We start from the raw sequence: 19,665 nt of genomic DNA on the forward strand, positions 1-19,665 counted from the left end.
GGGACTGTTTTGTCATTCAAACCTCAAATTCAATTCACCTCAAGAATTTGTGATAACTACAGTTTTATAAAGGTTATTTTGAGCCTTATTAACAGGTGACTCGTCAAAATTAAAGTTGAATTTGTTTCTACAACTATAAATAAAAATTAGAAAAGAAATGATACCTGTGTAGTTCCATCAGTCACTTCTTTGAATCCTGAGCTGACTTGAAGGCTCTTTTACTTTGCCACGATTCAATCGCTAAGTGCTGATCAAGCTTGTGGCTGTAAACTGGCTCTAAAATGCCAAAAGCTAAAAGCTGTTCCTTTAATGCCAACTTGAGGCAAATCACTGGGACCATTTGGACCCAGAAACGTCTTTTAAACCAGACTTAACACATGGATGCACAGAGAGTTCAAAGGAAATGTTGTGCACCAGGATTGTTTCATTGGCTGAGCAGCTCCTATAGGTGTAGGTGGTCCATTATTTTTGTCCATGTAATGAATTTTAACAGCTTTTATTGGAAGTGAAAATTTTATTTTAACTTCCCATAAATTTGTATTTCTGCTAACAAACAATGGATAAATCATTAGGTGGCAACAGACACCAGCACTGCTTTCACAAAGACCAGATTGCTTTCTGTTTCACAACACTGATCGACCTATTTAAGATAATGCAAACTGAATATCTTCCCAAGTCCCAAAAAGGGCAATCACACAGGAATCAACTAGCACTGACGTGGCAACCAGAGTCCATAGAAAGTCAATGATATTTAGTGGGATCAACCAAAGTTAAACCTTACTTAACTTTGAGGCAATTGAATCAGCTACTACTGAAAGCAAAAGATACCATTCACAAAGTGGTAAATACATTAGAGGTTACTTAGGCAACAGTAGCCTGGAATATCCACTAGTAACAAAGCATCATGCGCAAGTGAATTGCTTCATGTGTAGATGCTCCTTAAAGCCCCTCATTGTTTTGCTTTTGATTCCAATCACTTAGAGGAGCCTTCTTCATCTCCTCCATTAGCAGGACTGTATTATTTTTGCCATAGTGCCAGCACACCATTTCACCACCCTGAGAAAGTCCAAATGGGAAAACTATCCATTGAAATTATAACTCTACCCTTTGCAGTTAAAGAGAATAAAATGTAAAGCTTAAATAAGGAAGTCTGAGCGAATAGTTATGTTAATGGCTGTAATGTTCCTGAAATTTAAGCCCCTAACCAAACATGCAGACAGCAAATGGACTGGATTAATTTTACAAACTTTTGTTGATAATGCTATACTCTGCAGGTTGAAATAATGCCTTAGTATTAAAAGAAATTGCAGGAAAGCATCTGTAACCAAATAATTTTTTAAAAACTCCAGACAGCAGAGCGCTGTGTTCTGCAGCCAGATGGAGAGGTGCAATGTATCTCGGACTGTTTGGGGACGAGTGCTCCCTAAAATAGTCGCGTAAAGCCTTCAGCTGAACACTGTGGCACTTTTTGATAAATAATACAAAGTCTAAATGTTAGCCTGAATAATTTATTTTGCAGCAGCCATGCATAACAGCTGTCTCTGTGCCCAAAAGAGTCTGTAGCTTTCTGTGACTTATCATAACTTAATGACACCAGAAAACATAATAGCACAATGGAATGAACTTCAAGAAAACAGATCAGAGCTGATTGTTTGTATAGTCTGTGTTATTTCCAAGCTGTTTTCTAGTTTGCTCGGTTGGGGGTAAAACTGATGAATCAGAGTGTTTTAACCACGGATATGAACTCTTACCACTAAAACAGAGGCAGATAGTCTCTACAGCGGAGGGGCTGTCACACTGATGTCTCTGGTCTACTCACTGTCTATTCACAGGCTGCAGGGAGGCCTATTTATAGATCTGTCTCTGTTCTCTGCTTCTACATCAGTCCCCTCTTTCTCACTATCTCTCTTTTCTCCCTCCTTTTCTACCTCTAATGGGTTGGTATTTCTGGAGCTGTACAGCTATTATCTTCTTTGCATCTTTTGAGATGCAGATCACGTTGAGCTGGATCATAAACTTTTCAAAATCTGACATGTCTGTGCGGTGAACTGCTCAGAAATATATTCTTACTGTGTCTGGCATTGCTGCTGGAGGAAAGTGATTCAATTCAGCATTAATCTAAGGTTTTATTTATTGGTGTTGGGCTGAGAGGTTTCAGCTATGGTCTTTCAGTCTCACTTAACCCTTAGTCTTTCCCTATTCTTTTAGAGAATGTCTTAAGTTTTAATTACATTTCTGATGTGCTATTTTTTAGCATGGTGCTGCTGCTGCTGCTGCTGCTGGTTCACAGAGCTGCCACGTCTGTCCCACAGTCCTCAAATGAGCCATGAAAGCTTTGGGGTTTGGCTGATGATGAATGAATGGGTCAACAATGACTGTGAGAAGCATGGACTACAGGAGGTTAACTGCCTTTTAGTGCAGAAATTTGCAGACAGCAGAAAATGCTGCACTCAGTGTAGAGTGCAGCCCTGTGAAAGGAAATCAATAGACTGCAACCAAGCTTAGACTTTGTGATGACCTTTTGACTAAAGTCACTGACAGATGTGAGGCCTCAAATAATACAATGTTAATACAATAGCTCTGTTTTCCTAACATCTACAAGGTAGCATGTGAAAGTGCTAATACTCTACTGTTTAGCAGACATTTTCTTTCTTTTTTTTTCTAACCATGTTTAATATGTTAGATTAGGATTTGGTAGATGGTATAAATTGCCTTCATAATTTGCTAATTCAGAGAACAGCAAACCAAATATGTCTCATCCTCTTGGGAGCAAGAATAACCAAATGCACCAATGTAATGGTAAACCATCCAATATTCATTCATTCAAAATTGTGGATGAAATAACAATGCCATTTGTGCAAGCATGGCTAGAAACTGGTGTTTTCTTTTTTCTTTTTTTTTTTTGATACTTTTTCTTTATTTAGGAACATTTTTATGCAGAAAAAAAACAAACAAAAAAGACAAAATATTATGAGGTCATGGGAAGACAATATATGCCCTTGTATACAGCTGTACATCCACACATACATATATCAATACTTTGGTATTGCAAGTTCTATGCATTAAAGAGTGCTGCCACAATTTGTAAAGCCCAGCCATTTTCTCCAACGTCTCCTTCCCAAGTCTCCCTGGAGTCGCAGGGTGAAAGTCATACATTCCATCAATTTGATGTCTTCCACTATAGAGGTAAAAAGTATTATAGTGGGAGGGTCTTTACAAAGCCAGCGTTTTGTTATAGCCTTTTTCGCAGATGCCAAGAAAATTCTCAGGAGATAAACATCGTCTGTAACTAAATCTTCTGCAAAATATCCCAGATACAATGATACGAATGTACATGTCACATTGAATCCCAGTACCTTTGTGATTATTTTTGCAACTTCCGTCTAGAAGGGTCGTATGGATGGGCAGGACCAGAATATGTGTCCATGATCTGCCATGACTTCCCCACAATTTCTCCAACAAAGCGCAGGTGTAGCACTGAATTTCGACTTTTGTTTAGGTCTTATGAAAAAGCGTATAATGTTCTTCCAACAAAAGTCCCGCCACATGTTAGAGTTAGTTGTGGTAAACTGTGTTTCCCAAATCCGTGTCCACCCATCTTCTGTAATCTCAATGCCCATTTCTTTTTCCCATTTCTGTTTTATGTAAATTGTCGAGTCCCTTTTGAGCTTAGTCATACATTTGTACAGTTTACTTATCAGGGCTTTGTTACTCCCGGAGTCATAAGCGTCAATGAAGATGTTAACAATCGAGAAGTCTCCAGGGACACAGCTGTTTATTCTTTTGCCAATATAGTCATGGAATTGCAAGTATCGGAAAAAAGTCTTGTTTCTCAAGGCCGTAAGTCTTGCATAAGGTATCAAAAGCCAAAATTTTAGATTTTGAGAAACTGGTGTTTTCTTGATGTTTAAGAAAAGTAGTGTAAAACCTTACCTGAGCTAAGACAGACTGGAGTTTCCTGTCAACAAGAAAACCTGCCAATTAATCCCATTCATATTTTAATTGCATTAGTAACTAAAAATATAAAAGTCACGATTATTAGAAAAATCCTTCTGTGCATGTGTTTGCACTTGGCAGCCTCCAGGTACACGTTTAGCAGGTTATCTTTTAAATTAACTTAAGTTTCAGTATTTATATACAGACATAAAAACCTGAATCACCAGTCAAATCTGATTAAAAAACAACAACAACAAAAAAAAAAAAACCACAGCTTCACAAATTTCCTGACTTTTCTTGTCCTGTTAGATTGCTGGAATTATCAGAGCAACCCTTACCAATCAGTGACTGGCTACAGCAGCCTGTGCCAGCACACCTGTCAACCAAAAGGGTCAACATCCCTAACTTTAAGCCTTAATTAATATTCAAATGGATAAGGTAAAAAAAAAAAAGCTCATCACCAACATGCAATTTAGTGCTGGTTAATTTGGAATTTTAACACGAGTGTCTGTGTGGACTGAGTCTGTTTTAAAGCTGGCCTCAAAGGGTCTACGCCAAGAGCTGCCATTTGCATCTCTTCTGTGTTTGTTAGCCCCTGAAGTTGCTGCTTTACACATTTAAGTCTAAAAATGGTTTTGTTCTTGTTCCCATCAAGCATTCCTATTATAATACACCAAATCTCTGTCTGTCTGTCTGTTTCTTTGTCCACTAACTCCTATCAGGAATTAAGCAACCAGACTTGACACACAGGTAAATCTTGGGCCACCCAAGGTTCTTATCTATATCATTGTTACGCAGAGAGGTGTGGTGAGGAAAACATCAGACATCACTCTATCTTAACCGAAGTAATTACTTTATTGTCTCTTGCCAATATCTTGCACATACAGACAGCATTTCCTGCCAGCTTTAAATACAATAGAGACCACACCTTCTCAATTCAGACTGGCCTATAAAAGAGCTGCAACTGAGGCGGCCTCCTCTTTACAGGGAAAACAAGATGGCCACCACAGAGGCAACCTGCGAACACCTTGTTGCATTAGTGCTTCCCAACAATCATATATATTATCAGGCTAAAATGATGTGTGTCAGTATTTATTTACCTGAAAATGTTACATACAAAAGAATTGCATTGTTTCTCATTTCATGACAGTAACATTTGATTTACATCCACAAAACCTGCAATATAACGACATACGATAATGCCATCAGGTTGCCTGGCAACCACCTAGAGAGGGGCTAAAATCACCTGTTTAAAGCATTTATGTGCCTACTTTTATAAGGTAAAGCACCTTGTAAAAGCATTGTATTATTTTAACTTCATGGCCAACAGCACAAGCAGTGCAAACAATCCTATACCACAAGGATGTACTAAAAATATCCAAGGTACTGGACACACTGGGAGTGCAGTGCAGGGAGTTTTAGTTATTTTAAGATAGCGCTAGGCTAACTCTTTCGCTTTAATTTGCTGGAAAGAGATGAGAATAGTGAAATAAGACATATAAGCATATTTATAAAATGTCTTTAAATTCAGTGTCTGTACTTTCAGTTTCCTCTTCTATGCGTTACGTACATAATCTAAATAAGTGTGTAGACAGCTACTTCTCTACAACCTTGAAAGAGCTTGTGAAATTCAGAGAGGACAAAAATAACCTGCCCCTATCACTACAAGCCTGACTTCCAAAGTTTATTTTTAATCCGTCATCAAAGGTATACATTCTTTTGTATCACCAGAAACGTCTCAGGAAATCTAATTGTGGCCCTCTGTTGATGATAACGATTCAGTGATTTAAAAGACATTTTGATGGCATGACAATGGCTCGATGATACCTAACTGCATCGTCATCCTGGACTCATCAGGGAAATGATGCTTCCTGTAATGACAAAGCAGTTGTTGTGGATGTGGAAGTGATGCACAGTTAAACAAATGTTTCCCTTGCATAGGGCCTTTAATACCTAATGTAAATAACTAATTTAAATGAACATATATGTATGGAAAACTATATGTATATGTATGCAAGTAAAACTATTGAGTTTTATTCAGATTTGAAAGAATTTGCCATGAGTGGTACTAAATTGAATTTGTAGCTACTGGAGATTCAATTACACGTCCATCAGCAGGCCCCAGAGTGTTTTGGGATGCATAATGTCAGCAGCATTTACCAACAACTGTGACACCGGTGTCCCTGAAAGTGTGGCACTGAGTGCATTGAAGCACCAGCATGAAGATAGGTTGGTGCTGAATCCTAATGCCTCCTGTGCGCTCTGAGCTTTCATTTTTTACAGGATGCAATAGGTACTGGGCTGCTAGTGGGGTACTTATTATAGCCCTAGCAACAGGAATAGGATTGGTGACTGCAGAGAGTAAGCTTGTCAGCTATTGGCTGGTGAAGAGGACCTTTCAAAGCAGAGAATTTCATCTCATGAAAGGTTCAGTGCAGCAAGCTGCAGCGAGAGGCTGCAGTCCGGGGGTGGGCGAGCCAGCAGCTTTATCAGCGACATTGGGTTGACAGATGTGCATAAATGCTCAGATAAACTCGACCTTTGGGTGTCAAAAAATACAACAGGGAGGTGAATTTAAAAGCCTAAGGGATGGTGATTCTCCATCCTTGCCCAATATTAGATCCAGGACTTTGTTTTATTGCTGCGGTCATAAAACCTCTAGTCTTTTCAAGAAATATTCTTTGATCTATGGCCTAATTTAGTTAATGATTAGCAAAGCGGCCTGAAAAAGAGCCTCATATAAGACATACTGCAGTAAGCTGTATGTGCTGGCAGCATCTCTGCACTGCAGCTAATACAGACTCCATCTCATAAGTTCAGCACATGGAACAGCACAGTTGCATACACACGCATACTCACCAAGATATGGATGCAAACACTTGCACATACCACATACACGCACCAGTTATGTGACCCACAAAAGGTTATATAAGGTCAAACTGGTTTCCTGTATTAATGTGTGGGCAGAAATGTTGAGTATTGGAATGAAAAAGAATGAGCTGTGGTGGTTTTGGCATGAGTGTAACAGACAAAAAGAAAAAAATATAGAATAATACTGATAAACAAATAACTTTAATGGGCAACAGATGGCAACCAAAAATTCCTCAGAGGATACAGTTTGTACTGTTTTCAGTAATCAACCCCTGACCCCCAACTCTGACTAATTTGCAGCAGCTCAGCTCTTTTATTTTTAATCAAATTTGTAATTTATCTGTAATTTCTGCATGTTTTCATGTCATAAAAACAAAGATCAACTGCCAAATAATGAAAACTTAAAAAGAAAAACACAAAGCACTGGGAAAATAAAACAAATTAATTTAAAAAGGGAACACAATGCATGTTTTCTTGACAATGAGTGAAAGTCTTTCAAAAAAATCCAAACAAAAATAAGTGACAAAATTCCCTTTCTACTCATTTCCACACACAACACTTAAAAATTAAAGCAAAGGACTGAACTCCATTTTAATATCAGTGACATGCGTGAGCAGTTGTGCCGATTAGGATTTCAAGCTTTTTGAGTGGCGAGTTTTTCAGCGCCGTCAACTTTTAAACTGCGTTAAAAATAAATCAAAGCAGCTGTAACATAAAGTGTGAGCTCATGGAGGCTGACTCATGATGGTGACATAACCGGCATACATGAACAAGGTTGTATGACTGACCTTAAGGCTTTAGGTTTCTCTCTCAAGTCGTCACATCTGAAATAAAAAAGGTCTCCCAACCTGCCATGCATTAAGAAAAAACTAAACTTCCATCTGTGTGAATATATTAATACTCTAAAGAACTAGCAGCATTGTGACTGTAAACCCGTTCAGCAGCTTTCTGTCCTCTTAAGCAGCTTCTAAGTGTTTATTTAAAGTTTGTTCTGAAGACGTGTAGTCGCTAATCGATAACCAACACTAGCGAACTGACTGTGCTCTCCCTGTGACTGTTGGTGATGATTATTCATACCCATGTGCTGTACAGACAGCAGAAACGTGAAAATGAGAAAACACTGAAGGGAAAATATTATCTTTCACACATCCTTGCAGGAAAGTAAAATACTGGCAGATAAATCTTTTTTTTTTTCCCCCATTAAAGGTCAACTTGCAAACGAGGCATCTTAAATAATACAGGCACGCACAAAAAGAAGCCAGTACTGTACTCAGGGCACAAAACAATAGTGAAACATTTTTTTCCTATGAAATGGTTTTCTTTAAGAACAAATTTACTTATGGGTGACGATACAACAATACACTAGACCACCACGGAAATGGTGCATGTATAATTTAGTCATATTTTTTTTATTATCATAGCTATTATTTCGGTTCTTGTGCAACTGCTACATAATGACTCACATTCAAGATATTTTGTCACTCAGGAACAGCTAAAAAGTATAAAAACAAACAAACAAAAAAAAAATGTATACTGTCAGAAATAAAATATGGTCCATGTCTGTGAATTCATAACAGAAACATTGAGCTTGGAAACTTCACCATTATTAAAACTGGATAGCATGACAGAAAAAAGTACTTAAATACTGTTCAAAGAACAAAATATATCATAATCATACTTCAATGTGACAAACACCAGCTGATAAGATTAGGTGATCACTGGTGGGTTTTTATCTTCCTTTTTTTTCTTTCATTAACAAATTAAAATACACATATTGCATGTCACTATAGCAACGCCCATTACAGGTCAATTTTTACGATCAGCATTTTGGTATAGCAAATCAAAAACCATAACAAAATGAAATAAATTAGAAATCAACATCAGACAAAGCCTGTTTTTCTCAATCATATGAATACTTAACACCCACAGTATAAGTTAATAAAGTCAAGCTACTGTATATAAATACATCACCGGCATGCACAATATTGAATAATCGATATTATTGTTGTCATCATCTTACACTGAAGAAACAGTATAGTAGGCAAGTGCATTTAATAAAACAAACACAGAAGTAAACCACAAACTCTGAAGCTGCTTTTATTTTGTATTTTTTGTCTTTTTTTTTCGTTTTATTTTGTTAAGTCTCTGCCTTTTAGTAATCTTCACCTCCAAAGGAATCGATGGTTCCAGCGACAAAACGGACTAATAGAACGAGGGGAATTAAATTTAACTAACCAATCCTCAGATATTTTCACTCCCGTCTAATTTAACCTCTAAAATTTGGGGGACTTGACTGGTTTGAAACTTTCTCTTTGTTTGCTAGTGTGAGTTTAAAGCATCAGTGGCTTTCAGGGCTCTTTCTCTTACGTAGACTACTACTGGAACCAATGCAAACTAGTTTTGTGAGGCATTCCCATTCAAGCATTTTCTCTCTCAAGTGACTCAAATGCATCTCTATCACGCAAAAACCTAACTAAGCAGCTTATCTTGACAGAACAAGTTCAGTTCCTACGCCAGTGTGAGGCTGCCATTTCAATCCAACAACAACCACTTCAGGCTGATTGACTGACATATCAGTGGTTTTGGCAAATGTCAAAGAGAAAATCAAGAAGACGGAGGCCCCTTTCAACTGTATATATATTTCTATATATATTTAAACTAAGATTTAACCTCCACTCTCACCTCTCTTTTGATTCTTTTCTTTTAACACATGGAAAAATAAAGAACTGCTGCTGCGGTAGTATCATCGGCAAAAGCGGCTGCCAAAGTCCACCGGCCCTTCATATTTTTTTTTTCGAAGTGCGGTTTCTTTTTAATTGTTGCCCTCCCCTCCCTCGTCATCCTGCTGGTCACTTGTCCACAGTGTCAAGTTGTCTCGGAGCAGCTGCATGATGAGAGTGGAGTCTTTGTAGGAGTCCTCGTTGAGGGTGTCGAGCTCAGCGATGGCGTCGTCGAAGGCGGTCTTGGCCAGATGACAGGCCTGCTCGGGGGCATTTTGAATCTCGTAGTAAAACACAGAGTAGTTGAGAGCTAAGCCCAGGCGGATGGGGTGGGTGGGCTGCATGTGCTCTTTGCTGATCTCGTGAGCCTCGTTGTAGGCCTTCTCTGAAGACTCCACCACGGTGGCCCTCTTCTCTCCCGTGGCCACCTCAGCCAGGTATCGGTAGTAGTCGCCCTTCATCTTCAGGTAGAACACTTTGCTCTCGTGCTGCGTGTCACTGCAGTTCTTGATCAGGAAGTTGTCCAGGAGGTTGAGCACATCCTGGCACACGGCCTCCAGCTCCTTCTCAATCTTCTCCCGGTAGGCCCGCACCATCTCAATCTTTTTCTCATTGCCGTCGGCCGAGGTCTTCTGCTCAATGCTGGAGATCACCCTCCAGGAGGAGCGACGGGCACCCACCACGTTCTTGTAGGCCACAGACAGCAGGTTCCTCTCCTCATTGGACAGGGCTTCGTTCAGCTCTGTTACCTGGAAGAACAAGAAAAAGAAGAAGAAGCAGATGGACTGTTAAATAACAGCACCAGACTACATTCACTTTGTGGGAAAAAAAAGTTAAAGCAAGAACATTTCATCCAAGAAATGACCTCAAGAAGTCAGTAATATGATTTAGTAAAAATGACAAGGCTGTTGCTGTTTAACGGTTGCATCTTCTCAAAACAGGGTGATTTTGTGCTCTTTAGTGGTTTGTAATGGAAGCATAGAACTCCATGAAATTTTTAATTTTAAAGACTAAACAAATGTAGAGATCAACCAATAACAAAAACAGCTGTTAGTTGCAGTCCTAATTGCCACAACTCGGGCTTCTTTTGCATGAAATAACCTGGGTTAATGGGGCCATCCGCAGCAAAGAAGATGAGCAATATTTCACGTCATGTGCAATTCCAGTTTCCATGGCAATCCATTCATTTAGTGCACCAGTAGCTTCAGCTGCCACGTGGACAGCTAATGCTAGTTAGTGAGAAATGATATTCAAGATAGTTGGCAGCAGTGGGGGGTTGGGAGAGGAAAGGAGGACTGGAGATGGCTAAAATGTTCCCACGAGAACTCGGGGGCAGCTGCACTGTAAATGAAAACCATCACTGCTCAGGCGGTTCACATGTCCCAGTGACCTTCTCCCCAACTGAAACTGACCTTTTTACCTGTCTAAAACACCACACGGTGACATCACTCTGAGTTAGGCTGTTAATTTGAGATTTTGATGAATCCGAATGCTGGCCAGGCAGTCCTCAAAGAGACTGGGTTATGTAACTCGAGGCTTTTATATTGGAAACGTAGTTTGTGCCGGTACATGGACTCTTGCAGATCAATAATCGGTACGAAACATGGTGCTTAGGCTTATCATAACCTTTCACCAAGAAAAGAAGAAAGAGCTTATTGCAATTTTTTTTGCAGGTTTTACTCAAAAAGCTTTTCGTTTTGTGCAAACATTTCTCCTGAGCAGGTCTGACATTCTCTGCTCAGGCAGAGGAGCACAAACATGGCGCAGACTCGCTGATGTCACAGCGATGGAGAGCAAAGCTCTCAACTCATAGGGATTGAGTGGCCTTTGCTCTGCTTGTTCAAAACTGTCACACAAACCCAGTGATACCATCAGACTGCAGATGAAAAACACACAAAACAGTCAAATGAGGTAGATTACTGCTAATCTGATGACTCAACCTATGTGGGGGGGTTTTGTTGTAAAAAGAAAGGAAACAGGTCACTGCTCTAATTATTGTGATGCTTCCAACTGGAACTACACTAGTACACTATATATAAGTATAGTTATACTATTATATATGTACAAAATAAAACAAATACCTCATTGCTGATAACATGGTCATAAAACAAGACAAGAACGACTGAGGTTGATACAGAGTTATCAATCAGTCGTTTAAATGTTTTATCAGGCAAAAATGAGATCAGCTGTGAAAAGAGTTCTGTGCCAGTTCTGTCTTTTGGGCTGTCTATCAGCACTGGTTGGGAAACTTTTGAAGGGCATTTCTTGTAATTATTCACATTTCTGCCTACATTTTTCACGAGGAACACAACGGTGACAGCCTATCATTTGTCTTCTCTGGCTGCAACGGCAAGGGATTCCCTTTGATTAGAGAGGGAGAGTACACACCCCTGCAAAAGGGCCCACTTTGGACCGCACTGACATGGCAGATTGCTTAAAGAGAAAGGAATCCCTCCCCTGCACGCACATCATCCCACCTCCTGCAACCAGAAACCCTCGATGACAAGTGCTCCACGGGGGCTCAACCCATCTCGCATAAGGCAAAATGTTCCTCGTTTTAAAAAGTGTGGGATGATTTTAATCCGTGTGTGAGCTCACGGACGCTGTGCTGAGACTACCGGGATGTTGCTGGTTCCAGTATGAGCTGGTGTGACACAGCAGTTTTTAAAAAAAAAAAAACTGTTACTGAATCCACTTCCCAGAATTTCTTAAGGGGCCAGAGAAACAAAAAAAAAAAAAAGGCAGACAAAGGCTCTGTCCTCAGCACCATCCATTAAGAGCTGAGAAAGCTACAGTGAGGCAGGCCAGCATGTCATCTTCTTCACATCAAATATTACACCATTAACCAGGGTCATTAACCAAAAATGGCATTAAAATGCTACCAGATATCAGCCCTTGATACACAAGCAGCATGCACAGAAGGTGATATCTGACAAATAAAGTAATAAATAGGAAGGAAATTCCTGTAATCAAATCTGACCACACTGACTCACTGCAATATGACAAAGAATATTCTAGAGAGATTCTGCTGCCTCCTACGTTTGTTTGGAGGAGAGCGTTTAGTTTATGAAAGCTTTTTCTTTGTCCAAAGCAATCATGCTCCAATTTATCCTCCAAGCCTCGAGTAGAAACATTAAAATGATCGCCATCATTCTTATTGTTTTAATTTATGTGACAAAGAGAGAGGAGAGGAGGCGGCGGAGGAGGAGTGGGAGGAGAAGAGGACGAGGAGAAGGGGGGGCAAGAGCAGTTGATAGGCTTTTTCCTGAGCAACCTCACATGGCTCCCAGCAGCAGAAGCTCTTAGAAATTCAGCAAATTGGAGGAATGGGAGGTGTGGTGGTGAAAGAAGGGGAGAGAAAAAAGGAAATCAGCAAATGTGTCAGAGCAGAGCCGTTCCACGATTCGAGTCTCTTCTTAGCCTGAGAGTGAAAGCTCGGGCCTGCATGCGTTTCATTGTAACGCGCCCTCAATGAGCGGCACGGCCGATAGAAAGGCACCGCCCAAGGAGGAGCCGATTTGGACGGGAATCAGAAAAAAAGCCTCTGAGCTGTCAGTGAACTGGCGACAGCACAATAAACACAATGAACGTTATTTCAGAATGACCCCCAGATGTAGTGCTGTAATATCGAGAGCCAGTTGTAACCGCAGCTTTACAGCTGCGAGCCTTTACGCAGGGCGAGCCTTTACGCAAACGCAGCAGCTTTACACCGATATTCACGCACATGTAAGCCACAGTTATCATCTTTCTTTTTTTGTATTTTACTGTTATTTTGAATTGACTTACCGATTTCATAGCAGCTGCCATGTCATCATATCTCTCAGCCTGTTCAGCCAGCCTGGCTTTCTGCACCAGCTGCTCGCGATCAACCATTTTTTAGATGATGTTTGGTTGCTTTGTCGAGCTGCTCTACGTGAAGTTTGGGGAAAGAAATTACTTAAATTTTAAATCGCAATGCAGTGAAATCCTACGCGAACCTAATGCTGCAGCTGTTCCCTGCTGTCTGTCTGAGCTCCGTGCAGACGGGACACCCTCTCCTCTCTCCTCGCTCCCTCCCTCCCTGCCTTTCCTCCTCCTTCTCCCCCCTCCTCCTCCTCCTCTCTCACACACACACACACACACACACACACACACACACACACACACACACACACACACACTCTTCCCGGGCTGCGTCATCACTGGAAAAGGTGGGTGTCTGTGCCAATGATGTAACACTCCATACATGGGAAGTAGAGGGCCAGGCCTATGGGGATGGATGGATGGGAGCAAAGGTGAGCTATAGATGAATTATGGGAAATGGGGTCCCCAGCAGAGCGACAAAAAGGCCTGCCTAAAGCACAGACTGTATAAATGATGGACATACCGCGGTGACGTCACCCACCGGTTTTGGACTGTGTATTTTCCGCGCTGTTATGTTAGTTTTTCGGATCCAGTATAGTGCCCATACTTGAATGAAAAGGTGGAGTGCAGCTGTATCTTGCATCTTGACATCACACAGCTGAGGCCATTGTATTGCAAGGATAGACAATATAAAAGATGGGTGTAGCTTCTGGGACTGAAAAGTGAAGTCATTGCAGTGCCTTAAACTGCATTCTTTTTAGAGGCCTCCAGGGTGCGATAGCTTTGGCTGCAAAACAGAAGCCTACAAAAAAAACAAAAAAAAAAAACAACCCAGCCCTTTGCCCTAAGCAAAGAAAACACTTTTCCAGTGAGTTTAATGGCACAGTCACTAGTTTTGGGTCATACTTATAAAAAATTAAGTCCATTTTGAAAATTCTGGTCATTCCTAGTGTCAGAAAGGTGGGACATCCAGGTTACAATTATTGACAAGCCATTAACCAATGAGTACACAGGTTCACAGCCTTGCTTGTTAGCCTTAATTTCAGCAAACATGACTTTAACATTATTATGTAGACACTATTTTTTAAGTCAGTTTTGTAACTTCAAAGGTTTGTGATGTATACACTGCATCCACACTTCGCCATCTCTGCACTAAATGCTTGATCCAAACACAGATAAAGATGAATTCATCCACTATAATCACATGACCCTATTATTTTGAACTTTCCATTTTGAAACCTTAACGTTAGCATTTTGGCCTCCTTTATTTGCCAGCTGTTTAAGATGGTCAGAGTCAGAAGCTACCATATTTGGACAAGATTTCGAGTTATCAGCCAAAGTTAGCCAGCTTGGTTAGAAAGCGCTATTCTTTAACCAGTAACGTCCAAGAAAGCTACACTATATATCAAATAATCACATTTCAAAGCTCCAAACATAGTAAAGAGGTCTTTCAAAGAAAAGGGCATTTTAACATGAGTGACACCATACAGAACAAAGCAGGCATCACTGATAACAGATTGGTTTTATTCAGTCAGGCACAACATGAAAACAAGGAGATGAGGTGCAGGTGGGTTGCAAAGCAGCTTGTAGATGCACAATAGGCAACTGTAGGCAAGATAAATCAGTAAAGCTATCACTATAGGTAGGTGTAATTACATTTGTGGTCTGGCAGGGAAGGTGGTCACCATGACACAGCATGGTAATGACTGATAACATTGCTCACTGGCCAATTCTTCCCCCAAGGAGAGGAAATACCTCAATAAAGTGTAGTAAGAGTGAGACTCAAGCATAAAAAAAGCTTTGTAAAGTTCCAATCAAGGGAAAAAGCATATCAAGCTCTCCAGTATTCATCTTATTTATGTTTAATACAGGATTAAATGCCCTCTTGACCGCACTCACATTGGTAGAATATGGACAGTAACTACACTCACCTACAAGGCAGCATGATAAAGTGCCTTTAAATAAAGGAGATGCAATGCAGTGTCATATGAGCTGCTGTTGTAATTATGGGGGAGGTATGAAGAAGAAGTGGAAAAGATGTGATCCATTGTGCCTCTAACATGCCTAAGTGCAGAACTGGGTGCTATTTCAAGTGAGTAAAAACACGATTAGTGATTATTAGGGTGCTGTCACGTGTGAGAGAACATGATGCCATGATGAGTGCTCTTGCAGTGAACGAACACAAGGTGAACAGCCCTTCTGATGAAAAACAAGAAATGCTGTGCCCTTTACAATGCCCTTATGTTGGACTGGTCTGACCATTATGGTAACAATTACACCCTTAAAACATTTTTTTTGTTGTTGTAGTTGGCATTTATTAATGTAGATGATTTTAAAACCACGTCAGTACAACTAGTGGTTTGCCTTTATATGTCTCTCTTCTCTTTTGGTCTATGCAGTTTTTTTCCAATTTAAAACACGAATGACACCATACAGAACAAAGACAGGAACAAATACTATCAGGTAGTAATATTTACCTGATAGTATTTTTTTTTCGACAATATAGAAAAAATGCACCATCTCTGCACTACAAGCATAGCAGTTCAACAGCATTCTCTTAACCTACTAGTTTTTGGTAGTTTTATTTGTAAAAGTGTTTTAAAATTTTTACACGCTCTTTTCTGTTGGACATCCTTCTCTCAAAATGCTGTTGCAACTTTTCATCTTGAATTAATCTACACTTGTAAAGAGGGAGATTAGCTCTGGGTTAGCCAGTGGTGCTAGATAGATAGAGAAAAATGATATTAATACAAACAGATTTGCAGAATCTAACAGGAGACAGGCTTTTTTTGTCCAAAGGTTGAATCAAAAGCTGCAAAAGCAAGGGCTTAATGAGAAAGCTCAAGTTTAAGGTTTTATAACCTTCATCCATACATTTTCTTAACAACTTAACCAAATTAGGATTGGAGCCAGCTCTCAGGCCAAGAGGCAAGGAACCATTCCACACAGGGCAAACATAGAAAAACAGACATAATTTACTTTCACATCCAACCCTTCGGCAAATTTATAGTCAGTCACTAACTAGCTTAACCATATATCTTTGGTCTGTGGCACAGGGAAAATACCGGGAGGCCCGAGCCAAGGGGCAAGTTCAAACCAAGAACCTTCTTGCTCTGAGATGATATTACTAACTATGCCACCTGCTTTGATGGTTTCTATTTTATGGTTATAAGGTACTGACTTATTATAACAGGATAAGGAATTCCATTTTATTTCGTTTGAGAGTGCAATCCAAAACTTCTGACACAATATCGCAGAAAGTTGATTCTGCTCTTTTACATAAACAGGAAAACCATGTTCACATTAGACAAAATCAAACTTTTCTCTCAATGAATCAATGTTGACCCTAAAGTTCTCCTGGCTTATGTGCTGACCCTACCATTTGCTAATGACCTAACCTAGCAGCTGGCCTACTAACCTTTACTTGTTTTGCAGCTAACATCAATATCAGATTCCAATCAAGGAGACTGGGTCACACCTGAAATGACTGGAGCACACAGCTAAGAGAGTATTGTGAACACGCACTCAGTTTTCATATAAAATGCACTAAATTGTTGTATTTTGCTACACTGGTAAAAGTATTAACAAAATAAAGAGTGGCTTGCCAAAGTTATGATTTTAATTACAGCAAGCTCTCCACACTTGAATAAAAGAAGGGCACTAAATAGTTCTGTTGATATTAAGTATAAGTTTTATATACAAAAATTATTAGAATAATTATAAAGCAGTGTAAGAAATAATGGCCCAAACTGTATGTAAGCGAGTATGAGGTGAAACCTTTTTGAAAGACTTAAAACATATACAATCGCAGTGAAAGCTTTTTAATTATTTAATTACAACAGTTATTAAAGGATATACATGAATACCAGAGGGGGGGGGGGGGGGGGATCTGACTCTCAATAGTTATTCGGATGCTTTAAGTACATTTATATGCAATTTAGAGTGATATGCATTTATAAGGACAGCAGTTCTTAGTATAGGTGTCTGTGTATGTACCTATAAGTCAATATGTATCTAAAACTTTGATGTCACATGAATTTGTTAAACTGACTAATTTTACAGCAGACTCTTTATTATACTTAGAAACATGCAACAGCTCCCTCTTCTGGGCAAACATAAAAAATGACAAGAGAACAAGTGAGAATGAGAAATGTTTTCAATTTGTTGCTCACTGAAACCAAGAGTAATTTTTGGAGCCTGCTTTATTAAATCCTTTAAGAGGTCTCAAGCCTGTGACTTTGGAGCCACATGTGGGCACATGTGGCTCCCTCCAGGGGTGAGTGGTCAGTTTGGCTAAACGAACTAAATGATGTTAGCAAGTTGGTGTTTTTTCTTTTCTATTTTTGTTATACAAACAATGAGTTTAATTCAAAATTTAATACAAAAATGACCTAATCTTAGGCATCCATAGAAATAAGGAACGAAGAAAATCGTTCCTTATTTCTTTCTTTCTTTCTTTCTTTCTTTCTTTCTTTCTTTCTTTCTTTCTTTCTTATTAATCTATTTATTTATATCTTTAGAGCTACATAAACTTGGCCTATACATCCTTCTTTTCCATCTATTAGGATGTGTAATGAGAAAAAAGCAAACAAATTTCATTATTGTAGTTACATGATTTCATAAATGCGAGAAAAATTGTAGTATTCCAGTAAAAATGCAAAAATAATCCAAACCAAATCAAAAATAAAACCTACTAATCATACATAGCCCTCTGCAGAGTAGTGGGGTGTGGTTGATATGCTGATTTATACTGAATAGACTGCACCAACTCCCTGAACCTGCTTTACACCTCCATGTAGATTTTTCTGATTAATAATTATTAAAAATGGTTCTTTTGTTAGTTAAGAAAACAAGATTCTGTCACATATCACCAACAGTCAACCTGGTCCCTGGGTCCAGATTTGTTTTTGATAATTTCGTGATAACAAGAAGGAGATGTCTACCAACATTTCTTATTTCAGTTTAATGTGTATTTGTCAAGTTATGCTCTATTTCTTATTGGGAAAGAATCTATGTTAGGGCTAGCTTTATCTCTGGTAAAGATTTCATCTAAAACTGTCTGTGGCTTTTCTTTAGCTGCTAGCAAACAGATAAACAGACAAACTAATCATATAATCGTTTGGAAGCAAGTAACAGAACCTGAATCATTTAACTCAAAATAATCAAAGATGTTAATTGGAAAGCCTGCTTGGCTCATAATGTAAGAACAAAATGATCCAAAAGAGCAAAAATAATAAAGAGGGCATATGAGAACAAATGACTGTCTGAATGAAAACTGACTTTTGAAAAGCCTAACTAACAACTGAAGAGGACAAAAAGCAGTGAGTGCACATGTTCGCTGGTTCTTCTTTTAATCATCAACATTAAAACACAGATTTTGTCTCTCAGCAGTAAAACTGAAACATAATTGGGCACCAGTTTAGCTCATCTGGTTGAGGTTTGAGTCCATTTTTTGCATTTCACCCTCTCTCTCGCTTCATTCCTGTTTACTTTCTACACTGTCCTGTCAAATAAAGGTGAGACAAAATAAATCAGATGGGGAATAATGGGAAAATGAGGGCTGAGTAAGCTAAAGTAATGAATAGTGGCAGTTAATACATAAAGAAAGATAATATTCTTCAGTCTTTACAGAAAAGCATTTCTCAAAGTCCAAAACATACACAAACAAAAAAACAAAAACTGAACAAAATTAATGAAGTGAATAAAATCAACAACACCTGAAGCTACTCAGCCTCAACTTCCTCAGATACAACTTTCAGTTATTCAAACAACATAGCGCCAGTTAATGGTTGGAAGAGTAAACAGCAGCAATGGCTCAGATGTGTTTTCAGTTTCTGCCTTACCATTTTTTCAACAAACACACAGATGATTGATAATCTCTGCTGGAGGAGATTATCACCTGCTGACTTGGCCACAGGTGAAGAAAGGAAGTGTCGACTTTCAGCGATGAAAACTGGGTCATGTCAGGAGGAGGAGGAGCAATAAGACGAAACAAGAAAACAAGGCTACTTCCTTAATTGAGCAAGGCTTGATAGTTTAAGGAAGCAGAGCCACATATAAACTATACACTCTACACTGTACACAACCAGCCACACTGAACTATTCACACTCACACTGATAAAGGGCTTTGTTCTCCAACCAGAACCATTGTTTTACTTAAAAGAAAATAAATTGCAACGCTTCAGAAGAAAACCAGAGCAACCAGATAAAACCCACCAGTATCTCTGGCGAGGCCTATGAGACGAGGACCAATGCAAAAGAAAGTATATAAAAGAAAATAAATATTACGAACAGA

The 19,665-nt window shown here is 39.3% G+C and overlaps 1 protein-coding gene across 1 annotated transcript; it reads right to left on the bottom strand.

Moving 5' to 3' along the window:
- Positions 1 to 6,989: 6,989 nt before the first annotated feature.
- ywhag2 (3-monooxygenase/tryptophan 5-monooxygenase activation protein, gamma polypeptide 2) lies at positions 6,990 to 13,596 on the bottom strand. The gene is made up of 2 exons (XM_082503287.1): positions 13,314 to 13,596; positions 6,990 to 10,276 (listed from the first exon to the last, which is right to left on the bottom strand). The coding sequence occupies exons 1-2, from the start codon at positions 13,398 to 13,400 to the stop codon at positions 9,620 to 9,622; spliced, it is 744 nt and encodes a 247-aa protein (XP_082359413.1). The 5' UTR covers positions 13,401 to 13,596; the 3' UTR covers positions 6,990 to 9,619.
- Between the last annotated feature and the right edge of the window lie 6,069 nt (positions 13,597 to 19,665).

This window comes from Aulonocara stuartgranti (genome assembly GCF_965226115.1).
Source record: "Aulonocara stuartgranti genome assembly, chromosome: 14".
Classification (NCBI taxonomy): domain Eukaryota; kingdom Metazoa; phylum Chordata; class Actinopteri; order Cichliformes; family Cichlidae; genus Aulonocara; species Aulonocara stuartgranti.